Here is a 15,048-nt window from a genome sequence, read left to right on the forward strand (position 1 = left end):
CCTGTTCTTGAATTTCATGTAAGTGGAATCATTCAGTAGTCTGGTGATTGACTAATTTCACTCAATATTAATGTTCTGAGCATAATGTCATTTATGTTGTGTGAATCAGTACTTCATTCTTCTTTATGGTCACTAGCATTCCTTTTTTTTTTTTTTTTTTTTTTTTTGAGACGGAGTCTCGCTCTGTCGCCCAGGCTGGAGTGCAGTGGTGCAATCTCGGCTCACTGCAAGCTCTGCCTCCCGGGTTCACGCCAGTCTCCTGCCTCAGCCTCTCCGAATAGCTGGGACTACAGGCGCCCGCCACCACGCCCGGCTAATTTTTTTGTATTTTTAGTAGAGACGGGGTTTCACCGTGGTCTCTATCTCCTGACCTTGTGATCCACCCGCCTCGGCCTCCCAAAGTGCTGGGATTACAAGCATGAGCCACCGTGCCCGGCCTAGCATTCCATTTTATCACAGCACCTCTATGTGATGGATTGTGGGTTGATGGATATTTGAGTTGTTTCTGTTTTTTACATATTGTAAATAAAATTGTCACAAACATTATTGTACAAGTCTTTTGTCAACATATGGTTTTACTTCTCTTGCTTAATTACTAAAGTGTAGTTGCCAGGTCATGGGATATATGTGCGTTCATAAGAAACTGTCAAAAGTTTCTAAAAAATGCTTGTGTCATTTTTTATTCCCACCAGCAACATATGTAAGTTTCCATTGTTCTACATCCCCTGCAGCACTTGTTATTGTCAGTCTTTTAAATTTTAGTCATTATAGTGGTTTTAAAATGGAATTTCATTGTGGTTTAAAGTTGCATTTTTTTGGTGATTCATGATGCTGAGCACCTTTCATATACTTATTGGCTATTCACATATCTTCATTTGTAAAGTGTCTCTTCTGCTGTTTTCTCATTTAAAAAATAGAGATATTTGTGTTTTTATTATTGATTTCTAAGAGTTCTTTATATATCCTGGATACATATCCTTTGTCGTGTATATGCATCACAATATTTTCTCTGAATCTCTTGCTTGCCTTTTCAGTGTTTCTTTTGATGATCATAAGTTTTAAAATTTTGATGAAGTCCAACTTATAAATCTTTTTCTCTTTTGGCTGTTTATTTATATATGTGAAATGATTTTTCTTTACTTCAAGGTTGGGAAGGTAATCTCTTGTTTCTTCTAGAAGTTTCATAGTTTTAGCTTTTACGTCTAAGTTTGTGTTCCTTCTCAAATTAATGTTTATGTGTGATGTAAGGTAGAGTTTCATTTTTCCCTCTTCATTTATTGTTCCCACATCACTTGTTCAGCACTTTCCTAGCTGAATAGCCTTGGTACCTTTGTGAAAAAACAGTTGGCCATATTTAGAAACCACAGACTTGTCCATCTATATAGTTTTGCCCTCTCCAGAATGTCATATAAATGGACTCATACAGTATATAGCCTTTTGGGTCTGGTTACTTTCACTTAGCAAAATATATTTGAGATTCAGTCACATTGTTGCATATATCAGTAGTTCATTCCTTTTTACTGCTGAATAATGTCCCATTGTGTGGCTGTAAAATTTTATCCAAATACTTGCTGATGGGCCTTTGCATTGCTTTTATTTTTTTTGGCAATTATAAGTAAAGATGCTTTAAACATCCATGGAAAGGTTTTTGTGTGATCACAAATTTTCATTTCTCTTGGGTAAATACTTAGGAGTTTGATTTCTAGATTATATGGTAAGTGTATATTTATATGGTTATATGGTAAGTGTAACTTAAGCAACTATTAAATTGTTTTTCCAAGTGACTATATCATTTTGCACTCTCACTAGCAATGTAAGAGATTTTGATTTGCTCTGCACCTGTGCCAACGTATGGCTTCATCATTTTTTTCTTTTGAATTTTAGCCATTATAATAGGGTGTAATGCCATGTCGTTGTGATTTTGATTTACATTTTCCCTACTGCCTAATAAATTAATCATTGATTTATGTGTTTATTTGCTATCTGTATATCTTTTTTGGGGAATTATATGTTCAGATATTTTGCTCAGTTTTTAATTGGATTGTGTGTTTTCTTATCATCAAATTTTGAGTTATTTACATACCAGAGGTTCAAGTCATTTTTCAGATACGTGATTTGTAAATGTTTTCTACTATTCTCTTAGCAGTACTTTTGCAAAGCAAATGTTTCAAATTTTTATGACCCATTTATCAATTTTTTTATGGATTATACTTTCATGTTACATGTAAGAACTCTTTGCCTAAGATTATAGGCACCAAGATTTTCTCCATTTTTTCCCTATATGTTTTATAGTTTTAGGTTTTACATCTAGGTCTATGATCAATTTTGAGTTAGTTTCTGTAAAGGTGTGAGGTATGGATTAAGGTCATTTTTTTTGTGTGTGTGTATTCATGTCCATTCCAGTAACATTTATTGAAATCACTGTCCTTTATTGAATTGCCCTTGCACCTTTATCAAAAATCAATTCACTGTTTGTGTCAATCTATCTCTAGATTTTCTTGTCTGTTCCATTTATTTATGTGTCTGATTCTTTTTTTCTTTCAATACTATACTGATTTAATCACTCTAACCTTTTACTAAGTTTAAAATCAGGTAGTGTGAGTCTTCCAACTTCTTTTTTCATCAATGTCCTGAACTCTTTGAAATCGACAAGAAGGCTTAGCAATTCACTCTTTTCTCTTTTTGAGACAGGCTTTTACCCTGTTGCCCAGGCTTGAGTATGGTGGCACAGTCACGGCTCACTGCAGCCTTAACCTCCTGTGCTCAAGTGATCCTCTCACCTCAGCCTCCCAAGTAGCTGGGACTGTAGGCATGCACTACCATGCCCAACTAATTTTATTTTTGAAATTTTTTTGTAGAGATGAGGTCTCACTATGTTGCCCAGGCTGGTCTCCAACTCCTGGCCTCAAGTGATCCTCTTTCCTTGGTCTCCCTAAGTGTTGTGATTACAGGCGTGAGCCACCGTACCCAGCTGCAGTTCACTTTTTGAAGTAAGAGAATCAGTCATCACAAATGCTAATGTTTTAGGAGAAGCTCTCACTGAAGACTTTTCTCTGAAGAATTTGTAATACCTTAGTCTTTGACCCATCTGTCTACAAATGGAAATGATCATTTCAATTATCTCTAAAAGTACATTACTATTATAAATTGGAGGCTGAGTGTGGTGGCTCATGCCTGTAATCCCAGCACTTTGGGAGGCCAAGGCAGGTGGATCACCTTGAGGTCAGGAGTTCGAGACCAACCTGACTAACATGGAGAAACCCCATATCTACTAAAAATACAAAAAATTAGGCAGGCGTGGTGGTGCATGCCTGCAATCCCAGCTACTTGGGAGGCTGAGGCAGGAGAATCACTTGAACCCAGGAGGCAGAGGTTGCGATAAGCCAAGATCGCGCCATTACACTCCAGCCTGGGCAACAAGAGCGAAACTCCATTTCAAAAAAATAAATAAATAAATTGGCATATATTCTGTATTATTTATGTACATATTTGCTTTTTTATAAAATATAATTGAATACACTGCAGCAATTTATTTTGGTATTTGATAAAATGTTATTATAATACATATTATAGGACCTATAAATTTTATTTTAGGAAATTTTGTTATGATTAATTCTATATCTTTTACCACCAAAAGTGCAATGCAAATAAATTTTCATTTTACATTACTTAATACATTTTCAAAAATTATGTTGATAAGGACATGGGGGGAAAAAAATCCACAGTTGTTATATAGGATTGCGAGTTATAGAGGATGTTTGGTGTCAGATGAGCATAACCATAAGTATATTCCATCTGCTGGGAAACAAATGACCTATTCTTAGAGTCTTATGTTTAATGTTTGGCCGTTGTAAAGAAGTGATTAGTAAAAGACACTAAAGTAAAAAACAATATTTGGATTTGATTGCTTTTATCTGAAAAAATGTAATAGATATTAGAAAAGTAGTGTTTGTAAGAATCTAATATTTCTAAGACTTTTTTAATGTGTAAGCTTTAAAACAGTGTGAATGCTACTAGAAAAATGAAAGTTGTAGAGAAGGCAGCCTGGTTTTACTATCACAGCATGTCTTTAGCATTGGGTAAAGTTTGCTAGCCACATGTTGGGTAATTCTTGAATTTAAATACGTTGAGCCATTATGTAAATATATCTCAAGTGTCTATGCCTACTAAAGTATCTGGGCCCAGTGCCATATACCATTCCATTTACTAACTTTGTTTTTGTAATCTTAGTATTTATGTTCTTGTTTCTTTTCTATTTGAAAAAGATAGTTATTGGAACAAGAACTTCCTTTCTAGAAGTAAAGTGTTTTTTTTACTGTCAGTTAAGTAAGGGTTACCCTTGATGTAATGTTTATTGTAAACACTTTAGGTTTATTTGACATTTTAGTAAAATCAAGTGAGTTTAGAATGGAGAACAAAACTCAGGGAGATTCAGGTTCATCATGCTATATTGCATTTTATTCCTCTTTTACCATGATATTGAGAGTGTATTTGGGAAGGAACCCAGGTGAGTCATAAAAGTGTTATTAGATGTTGAAACTTTTTTCTTCATAATTGAACTCCAATAATATTCAGAGATAAAATGGAGCTTATTGATATTGTTGGAGGTGATAATTCTTTAAGGTATACAGATTCAGAGAGTTAGATACAATCACATGTACACTATGTTCTGATAGACTGTGAGTCCATGGGAATGGATACCTCTAATGAAATTTTGGAAGAGACTTCTGACTACTTTTCAAATAATTGCTTTAGAAATTGTTTTTATTAATTATAATATTAGCAGTTGAATTTGCATGGTGCTTGACATAATTTTCAATGCTTTTGCATATTTTGCATGTCTCTTCTTATGTAAGCCCCACCACAGGCACATGAGATAGGTCATTTAAGTATCATTTCTATTTTACAAGCGAGGAATCTAAGGTTCAGACAACTGATACTACTTACTTGTTTAGTAAGGAAGTTCTAGGGACAGGATTAGAATAAACATAACCATATGTAAAATGTCTAGCTCATTGCTTGGCATTTAGAAATTACAAAGTGAATGTTATGGACTGTTTTAGTACATTATTACCATCCTTATCTTCCAGTCCCTTTTGCATTACATTGTAATACTGCTTCTTTTAGAAATATATGCTACTTTTATACATAAAGCAATATCTGAAAATAGGTATAGTGACATCTCAGTTTCATATTTATGGAACTCATACGCCTTTATTTTTTGGAGGTAGTATCTCACTACGTTGTCTAGGCTAGAGGGCAGTCGTGCGATCATAGCTCACTGCAGCCTCAACCTCCCAGGCTTAAGATATTCCCCCCACCTCAGCCTCCCAAGTAGCTGGGTCTACAGGGCACGCCACCATGCTCTGCTAATTTTTGTATTTTTTAAGTAGAGACGGGGTTTCACCCTGTTGTCCATGCTGGCCCTGAACTCCTGGGCTCAAGCAATACACCTGCTTTGACCTCCCAAAGTGTTGGGATTACAGGCGTGAGCTACGGTGCCCGGCTCACATTTCTTTTTCTTTCTTTCTTTTTTTTTGAAACAGGGTCTCACTCTGTCACCCAGGTGGAGTGCAGTGCTGCAGTCTCGGCTCACTGCAGCCTTGACCTCCTGGGCTCAGGTGATCCTCCCACTTCAGCCTCCTGAGTAGCTGAGGCTATAGGCATGCACTGCCACACCTGGCTAATTTTTTGTATTTTTTTGTAGAGCTGGGGTTTTGCCATATTTTCGCAAGCCATCTGCTTGTCTTGGCCTCTCAAAGTGTTGGGATTACAGGCGTGGACTACTGTGCCTGGCCAGAACTCACATTTTTAAGTGATTCTTGATTAATGTTTAAACATGATAATGTATGAAAAATCGAAATAGTACTACATTGTCAGCTACCCACAAATGGTAATTCTCTTAATTTGTATTTCTCAGAGTTTTTTTTCTGAGAAACTGAAGTTTTAATACACTGTATCATAAATTGCTACTGTAGATAAGCATATCAGGATAATTTTTACATAATTTAGTTAATATTAATAAAAAACCATATATGTTATATACCAAATATATAGCACACTGTGTTTCATGCTGTGGTAGTAACAAAGAGGTATACTATATAGTTTTTTCCTCAAAAAGCGTAAAATATAATTGAGGAGATACATTAAAAAGTAAATAATAAAAGGTTTATCTTAGGCTGTACATAATTAGTTGCCAAAAGAATGCTATAAATTTAGAAGAGGAGATAGATGGTCAAAGTTTGAGGAGGCTTAGCAGAGGAGACTGGAGCCAACCTGGCCCTGTTGCCAGGATCTGAAAGCACAGAAAGAAGGGAGATATGGGACACATCAGAATTTAGAGATAATATTGCTAATTTTCGACAGTCAGAGGTAATATCTCTTAACAATAAGCAAACCAGACATCTTGCCTCTATTGACATATTTATTCCCAGTCTTCCGATAGAAAGAACTCTGTTCTTTTGAGGGTATGGCTTATCCAAAGGGTATTTTATAATTTACCGTGCTTTAGAAACAAAACAATAAACACAGGCACATACCATTTTTGGCACATATTTTTGATGTGTTAAATTTACATAATGAAAATAGTGTTTTAAAATTAAATAACCATTATGGGGCTTGAGAATGTCTGTGTATATTTGAAGACTAGACAATAGAATTTCTAGATCATATGATAATTCTATGTTTAACTTTTTGAGGAACTGCCAAACTGTTTTTGAAAATGGCTGCACTATTTTACATCAGCAATGTCTGAGAGTTCCAATTTCCCTACAAAGTGTCCTTATTTTTTAACAGAGAAACATTTACATAATAGAGAAAGCAGGTGAATTTATGTTTGTTATATTTTTAAATATTACCATAGCTTAAGAAGGCAAGATATGAAACTTACAAAAATAAGACACTTTAAATGAAGTCCTTTGATGTCTATATGTCATTGAATGTCCAGTTTGCAATTTGCCTTTTTGCCAACATGAAGAGCAAGAACTCAGCGAGCAAGAGTGATACAAAAGAATTTTACTCCCTAGGGAAGTGTCTAATTTCTGGCCCAGAGTCTCAAAGGTCACAGAGTGCTGTAAGCCAGTAAGGCATCCCTTAAAGCTCATGTATTTCAGGAAGTAAGTCCGTGATTCATTAAGGAAAAAAGCTGTCCTTTTTCCACATTATGGATGCACTTTGAATTTATTAGAGAGTAAAGGAAAACTGGTGAAATTATTTAGTATTTTTGTTATGCTACTGAATTTTGTGTAAAAGGTATGCATACTATATTTTTAGGTTTTTTTCTTCATGATCGGAATGTTTTTATGGGGGAATTTGAGAATATTATTTTTTGAAATTAAACACACTGAGGAGCACGTTATTTCAGTACTAGGAATGCTTTTGTCCCATATGAAAGCGATGTTCCTTATGTTTGTTTTAAAAATACTGGCCTTTAATCTCCTTGGGTGGAAAACATTCGATTTTTTTTAAAAGCAAATTTGCTCTATAGCTGTTTCCACCCTTACAATCAAACAGGCCTTGTTCTTCAAGAATAATTCAAAGTAAATAATGCAATACCTCTGAAAGTAGTTCCCTATGGAAAGTCAGAATTAATTTAAACCAGAATTCTGACATGTAGATAAGTTCCAAATTACATTTGGAAATTTTGTTCTTTTAAATTATATTTTTCTTTTTCCTAAGCCTTTACATTGTAAAGCTTTTTTCATTAATTGGGCATTTATTCAGTGTCTATTATGGGCAAAACACCGTGCTAAGCAAAATCAGGGATGATTTTATAAAGGGTTATTTAATTCCTTCAATATTTATTAAATACCTACAGAGTATAGAGCACTGTGTCAGACACTGTAGTAGATAATTCCTAACCTCTAGGAGCTAGCAATCTTGTATTTGAGGGAGAGTAGATATACACACATGAAATAAATAAGTAGTGTAGAAGTTAAATGCCTGAGTGACCTTTACTTAAGTTCAGAGAAGGTCAAGATCAGTATGAAGTAAAATGATAGTAAAATGAGTCATAGAATAGACAGAACCTGAAATCGGCTCTGAAGATTGTTAGTATTCGAATAGTGTTAGGGGAGATGGAAGGCAAAGGACCCGGGTGTTCTACAGAACATGTTAAATTGTGAAAAGTAGTGGTGAGGCTAATGCCTGTATACTAAAGGAAGAGATCAACTTTTCCTTGTTCATCAGGTTGAGGATAGTGGGAGAAGGTGAATTCTTCACTGGGGAAGACGTGGGGATGTTGGTACCTGAGGGGAGAACCTTGGGTCAGTAAAGACAAAAAAGTTAGGTAATAGAATTAGATAAACCTAGCTGAAGGAGTGTGGGCAAATTGTGTAACTTCTCTAAACCTCAATTTTATTATCAGTAAAACTGTGCCAACCTCATAATTCAGTACAAGGATTTAAAAAAATATATGTAAAGCATTTAGAACAATGTCTGGAATATAAATAAGCACTATAGTATTCAAACTATTCCCATTAAAATAGAGAAATAATAGGCTTCACAGTATCCACTGAGATTTGGGTTCTAGTAGGAGTGAATTGGAAACAAAATTATTTATGTAATACCAATTTTTTTTTTTTTTTGATACCAAGTCTCGCTCTGTCGCCCAGGCTGGAGTGCAGTGGCATGATCTTGGCTCACTGCAACCTCTGCCTTCCGGGTTCAAGTGATTCTCCTGCCTCAGCCTCTTGAGTAACTGGGACTACAGGCACGTGCCACCACGCCTGGCTAATTTTTTGTATTTTTAATAGAGATGGGGTTTCACTTTGTTAGCCAGGATGGTCTCGATCTCCTGATCTTGTGATCCACCTGCCTTGGCCTCCCAAAGTGCTGGGATTACAGGTTTGAGCCACCATGCATGGCCCTCCAATGTGTATTTTTTAATCTGTTAATTGATCTTTTCTTTTTATGCCTCTGGATTTTTAGTTTTAGCAATCCTATCTTTATAACAAGATTAAGTAATTTGCCTGTATTTTCTTCTAATATTTCTGTGGTTTCATTTTTTTTTACATATAGATTTATGGTCTATTTGGAATTTACTTATGTATAAAATGTCAGGCATAGAACAACTTTTGTATTTTTTTCCAGAAGGCCATCCAGTTATTTCACCACCATTTAGTCTGTCTTTTTCCCACTGCTTTGAATTGCTACCTTTATCATTGAAGTTTTTTTGTGCCTAGATCTGTTTCTAGCTGTTCTGTTCCATTGGTCTTTTTTTCATGTACAAATAACATGATTTTTTAAATAGAGGTTTTTGTTTGTGTGTGTGTGTGTGTGTGTGTGTGTGTGTGTGTGTGACAGAGTCTTGCTTTGTCACCCAAGCTAGAGTGCAGTGGTGTGATCTTGGGTTGCTGCAACCTCTGCTTTTCAGGTTCATGCAGTTCTCCTGCCTCAGCTTCCCAAGTAGCTGGGATTACAGGCCTGTGCCATCGTGCCTGGCTAATTGTTTTTTTGTATTTTTAGTAGCGACAGGGTTTCACCATATTGGCCAGGCTGGTCTAGAACTCCTGATCTCAGGTGATCCACCCACCTTGGCCTCCCAAAGTGCTGGGATTATGGGCGTGAGCCACTGTGCCCGGCTTTAATTAGAGGTTTTGTTGGTGTTTCAATATGTGGTGGGGCTGTTCCCCTCTCATTCCTCTTCTTTTTCAGGGTTAAACTCAACTTGCCTAGCTCCAGAAAACAAACTGGTTTGTTTTTTGGTGGAATTGTACTACGTTTATCAATTTACTTAGGAATAATTGAATCTTTGTGATGAGTTAGGCTGTTGAAGTTTGAAGTATTATTTTGTGTCATTCAACCATATTTAAAACTTTTCCTCATATAGATTTTTTACATTTCAGGCTAAATTGATTCCTAAATTATTCTATCATTTTTATTATGGAATTCTAAATGGGGTTTTCTCTTCCATTATTTTCTTTTTTGTTTATCTGTATATATTAAGGATATTGATATTTTAAATTGTGTTAAAATATGCATGACATAACATTTACCATTTTGATCCTTTTAAAGTATACAGTTCGTGGCATTAAGTGTGTTCACAGTATTGCACAACCATCACCACTATTTAGCTCCTGAACTTTTCATCACTCCAAACAGAAACCCTGAACTCGTTAAGCAGTCACTACTTGTTCCTTCTTCTCCTCAGCCCCTGGTGACCAAAAATGTGTTTTCTGTGTCTATAAATTTTCCTAGTGTATATATTTTATATAAATGGAGTCATACAAGTGTGGCCTTTTGTGTCTGGTTTCTTTCTCTTAGCGTAATTTTTCAATTTATGTTGTACCATGTATTAGTACTTCATTCCTTTTTATGGCTGAATAATATTCTGTTGTGTGGATATACCACATTTTGTTTATTCATTCATCCTCTGTTAGGCATTTGTGTTTTTTCCTACCTTTTGGCTATTGTGAATAATGTTGCTGTGAACAAGAAGCTATTGATTTTTTTGTATGTTAATTTAATATATTTTAACCTTACTGACTTTTTTTTCTGATTGAATTCTGTCATTGGATCTTTTGCTATTTCTAGATTTATGATCAAATTTTCTACAAATAGAGATAGTTTTACTTCTTCTTTGCCAATTCTTATGTCTCTACTTGCTTTTTGTTGCCTAGTTGCGCTGGCTAATAACACACCAAATACAGTGTTAAATACTAGTGGAGATAGTGGGTGTTCTTGCCTTGCTCTGGAACTTGGTAAAAATGCTTTAGGTTTTTCTCCATTATTAAGATACTGACTTTAGGATACAGTGTCTCTATCTCTACCTGTATCTATATGCACAATTTTTATTGTAATTTTGTGTGTAATTTTTGTTGAAAACACTTTTGCCTGAGACACTGAGGTTCACTTTTATTTTCACTTACCTAAGTATTGCTAGTTTGCCTCTTGTATTTTCTAGGTTTTCTGTAATTTTCTTTTTTTTCTCTAATTGAACAGATGAAATTGATTTTGAAGAGAATATGGAATCAACCTTTGTGATTTCCATTTGTTCCCCTCATCCTACTCCCAGCTGCTGCAACTCTACTGCTACCCCTGGCCATCTTTATTATGTTTCTGATTCTCACATCCCTTTACTAAGAATAGGGACAGTTCCAGGATTTTATGGCTTCTCATACCTCTCTATATAAAGTTAAGTTTCTTAGTGTAGCACATAAGATACTCAGTCCTCTGTTATCTGTGTACTTTTCAAATTTCCATCCTCTCTCTCATTTCTTCAGGTATTCTGAATTATTTGCATCCTTAGAGCATAGTATGCTGTTTTCTGGCTCTTCCTTTTCCATATGCTAGTCTTCCTGCTTTAATCTAGCTATAAGCCAAGTGTCAAGTTTTATTTTTCCTTAAAGCGTACCTGCTTTAAGAGGGTTGTCGCACATCCTCTTGCAAGCAGTCTGCGTAGCTACTGCTTCTCAGAGTTCCTTGCTTCTTTTAGCACTCCCTGTGGGCCACCACTTGCTTTACTAGTGGTCTTTGTGTGGAGTTCTGGGACATAGTCTCATTGATAGAATATGGCTGCCAAAGTTTAAGTGCCCTTTTGTACTCCTCTGGCAACCTGGAATATCTCTATCATAGCATTAGACCACACTAGTTGATTTACTTGTCTCTTTTCCGAGTACATGTGATTTAGTAACTAATCAATACTTTTTTTTTTTTTTTAATAGGGACAGGGTCTTGCACTGTCAACTAGGCTGGTCTCAAATTCCTGGACTAAAGAGATCCTCCCACCTTCACCCTCTTGAGTAGCTAGAACTATACAGATACCACCCTACTTGGCTGATATTTTTAAATTTTTTTTGTAGAGACAGGGTCTTAGTCTGTTGCCCAGGTTGGTCCCAAACTCCTGCCCTCAAGCAGTTCTCTCACCTTGGCCTCCAAAAGTGCTAGGATTATAGGTGTGAGCCCTTAGGCCTGGCCCCAATAAATGTTTATTGAATAATAAGTGAATAGTAAAGGAAATTGGGATCTGTTACCTTCTTTTTCTTTCTTTCTTTTTTTTTTTTTTGAGACAATGTCTTGCCCTGTTACCCAGGCTGGAGTGCAGTGGCATGATCATGGCTTACTGCAGCCTCAACCTCCTGGATTCAATTGATTCTCTGACCTCAGCCTCCTGAGTAGCTGTAACTATAGGTGTGCACCACCATTCCTGTCTTAATTTTTTTTATTTTTTATTTGTGGAGATGGGGTCTTGCTATGTTGCCCAGGATGGCCTCAGACTCTTGAGCTCAAGCAATCCTCTTACCTCAGCCTCCCAAACACTGGGATTACAGGCGTGAGCCATTGTGCCTGGTCCTTCCTAATCTTACTCTTTCTTTCAAGATTCCTTACTGATTAGGTTAAGATTTCATAGAGAGAGCCAATTTATTTTCTAGTGATTAATTGTGGTTCTTACAGTTAAATTCCTTTTTATTTCAAATTAAGTTTTGGATTGTAAGCAACTTGATTAGGCAAAAAGGAGCAGAGGGCTGCTGAGGCCCAGCTCACAATTATTTCCTGTCACCACTGGAGATGCACTGTGTATATCTTTCTGTCATGGGGAGGTAAGACAGAAACTGAAATAAGTGAGTATCCTTGAGAGACAGTGCCTTCTCATGCAGTAAATGGTAGACCATGCTATTTGTTATATCATTGATTGAACTGTTTGCTTATTTTGGTAAAAAGTAAAGTCTTTTTTACATCTAGGAAACCCTCTATTGGCACTGTCATTTCTGTTTAAAAGTAGGAATGAAGAATTAGTGAGGAGTGGAAGAAGAGAAATTATACAGAGAAAGCATATTTTTCTTTTCTAAATTTGTGTGTTTATGTATAAGTCTACAGGAAATTTATGAAATAGTCTTAAATTTATGTGTTCTACTTTACGTAAAGCTTCTATGTGACAGGATTTAAGAATCAATGTGCACATTCAGATCTAAGCTGTTTGGCTCACTGTTGCCCTGTCTATCTTATTTATATTTTGGATATTTTAGTACATGTATCTTTTAAAGAGGAAGAAGTGGTTGTCAGCAAAAGTTTGTTTTCTTTGCGTGAAGGGAAATTAATACAATGCCTGTTTGTTTCATGATCAAATATATTGTTTGACTTCTTCCATAGAACTTTCAAGAAATTTCTGAAAAAAATATGGAAAAATTGAACCATATTGAGAAGTCACATGAACAGTTGGTTCTTGAAAATTCGCACTTCAAAAAACTGTTATCACAGACTCAAAGGGAACGGACGTCCTTGCTGGCAGCCTGTGCATTAATGGCTGGTGCCTTATATCCCCTTTATAGCCGATCATGCGCCTTGTCCACACAGAGAGATTTTCTCCAGGAGCAGGTCAACACCTTTGAGTTGTTCAAACTGGAAATTAGAACTCTAGCCCAGGCTTTGTCACCTGTAGAGGAAAAGAAGCAAGAGGAGGCCAAGATGAAAAAGAAAACATTCAAAGGATTGATACGTATATTTCGGAAAGGTGTTATTGCAATTTTGGCAGCAAACAGACTCAAGATTTTGGGCCAATCATGTGCCTCTCTTTTTACCTGGATGGAGAGTTTCAAAGAAGGCATAGGCATGTTAGTGTGCACAGGAGAGCCCAAAGACAAGCATAAATTTCCAAGTAAGATAATTTGTGCTTTTAAAAATATAAGTTGCATGTAAGTGAAATACAGTGTGACTATACCTGGCTATTATGGAAAAACTTTTAAAAAATCATGTAATATGTCAAATAATATAACATAGTCTCTATATGTATGTATATGTGTGTATGGGTAAGTGAATATTTTTGTATAAATTAGGCTGTGATTTTTTGTTTTAAACAGATTAAAATATTGGGTGGCAAAATATTTATAATTTCACCTTTGTCTTCTTTTATATTTGAATCCTCTGCAGTAAAGTGGAGAGTTTATACAGTGATTTTTCAGTTATGTCAATCAAAAACTGCCCTGTTTCAAATTACCAGTATAATTTATTTTCAGTTTCTATGAATAAGTATGAAATGGGTTAAAAATGTATTGAAGAATTGTATGGAAATGAGACAAATGTAAATTTTCCAGTTGTTTTTTGAATGCTTAACTATTTTGAAGAAATGATTTAAGTTTTAACTTTTAAAAAGCAGACTATTAAGTAATATAAGTAAAACTAAAGAAAATTTGTTTTCTTCTGTTTATTTGGTGTCATTTACAGTTATTTGTAAATTAGGTCAAGCTAATCTAACATTTAATAGATTTTTCCACATTAGGCAATGTTCACAATAGGGTTTTATCTGTTTCTTAAATAGCTGCACACTGCTATGAATTTTAAATACAGATTTTAATAAAGTTTTGTAGAATTTTATAATGGATTTTTTCAATTTTATAGAACATCAAAAGGAGCAGTTGCGTTGTTTACAAGCGCTCAGTTGGCTCACCAGTTCTGACCTTCTTGCTGCAATAATCAGTTCTATGGCTGAATTACAAGATGTCATTGGCAAAACAGGTATGGTTCCTTCTTTTATGTCCTTGCAAAATACATTTAAGAACAAATATCCAGAAATTCTTTATGTCACAAATTCTAATAAACCATATAGGGAGAAAATATATTTGTTTTTATCTTTATTTTTTTCAATCACAGAGAGATTGTTAACTCTGTACTTAATGATGTAAATTAATATAAATTTTGTCTCTATTTATGGGGAAATGACATTTCTTGGTGAATGTATCCACCTTATTTTTTTTTTCTATCTGTTTTTCCTATGGAAAGCTCATCATTAGCTTTTTATTAAGTAATACTGGCAATGTTTTTTCATGTGTTTTGGCCTTGTTTCACTTGTACTTCTGGCTGTAAATTTCATAAGCTTGAGTAATATGAGAGCCAGTAGAAAATTTTTCTCTCTCGTTTTGTGATACATTTTTTTGCTTTTTCTAGTTTATTTTACATAGAATTAATTTGGATAGTCTGCTCCTTTCTACCTGGTGCGGAACCACCTATTATCAGCAATTTACAAAGGTTTAAAATGCAAGTTTTTTTTACGATTCAGATTGCGTGATATTTTGTCTGACAGGTTCAATGAAAACTAATTGGACTAATTATGGT

The 15,048-nt window shown here is 35.3% G+C and overlaps 1 protein-coding gene across 3 annotated transcripts in view; it reads left to right on the forward strand.

The window, feature by feature from the left end:
• CCDC171 (coiled-coil domain containing 171) overlaps positions 1-15,048 on the forward strand; it is a 414,598-nt gene that overhangs the window by 175,466 nt on the left and 224,084 nt on the right. For all 3 annotated transcript variants that reach the window (XM_030817262.1, XM_030817163.1, XM_030817225.1), the window contains 2 exons: positions 13,090-13,594; positions 14,335-14,451. In XM_030817262.1, the coding sequence (XP_030673122.1) occupies positions 13,090-13,594; positions 14,335-14,451 (622 nt within the window). The remainder of the gene's footprint in view (positions 1-13,089; positions 13,595-14,334; positions 14,452-15,048) is intronic.

This window comes from Nomascus leucogenys, chromosome 1a (genome assembly GCF_006542625.1).
Source record: "Nomascus leucogenys isolate Asia chromosome 1a, Asia_NLE_v1, whole genome shotgun sequence".
NCBI lineage: Eukaryota > Metazoa > Chordata > Mammalia > Primates > Hylobatidae > Nomascus > Nomascus leucogenys.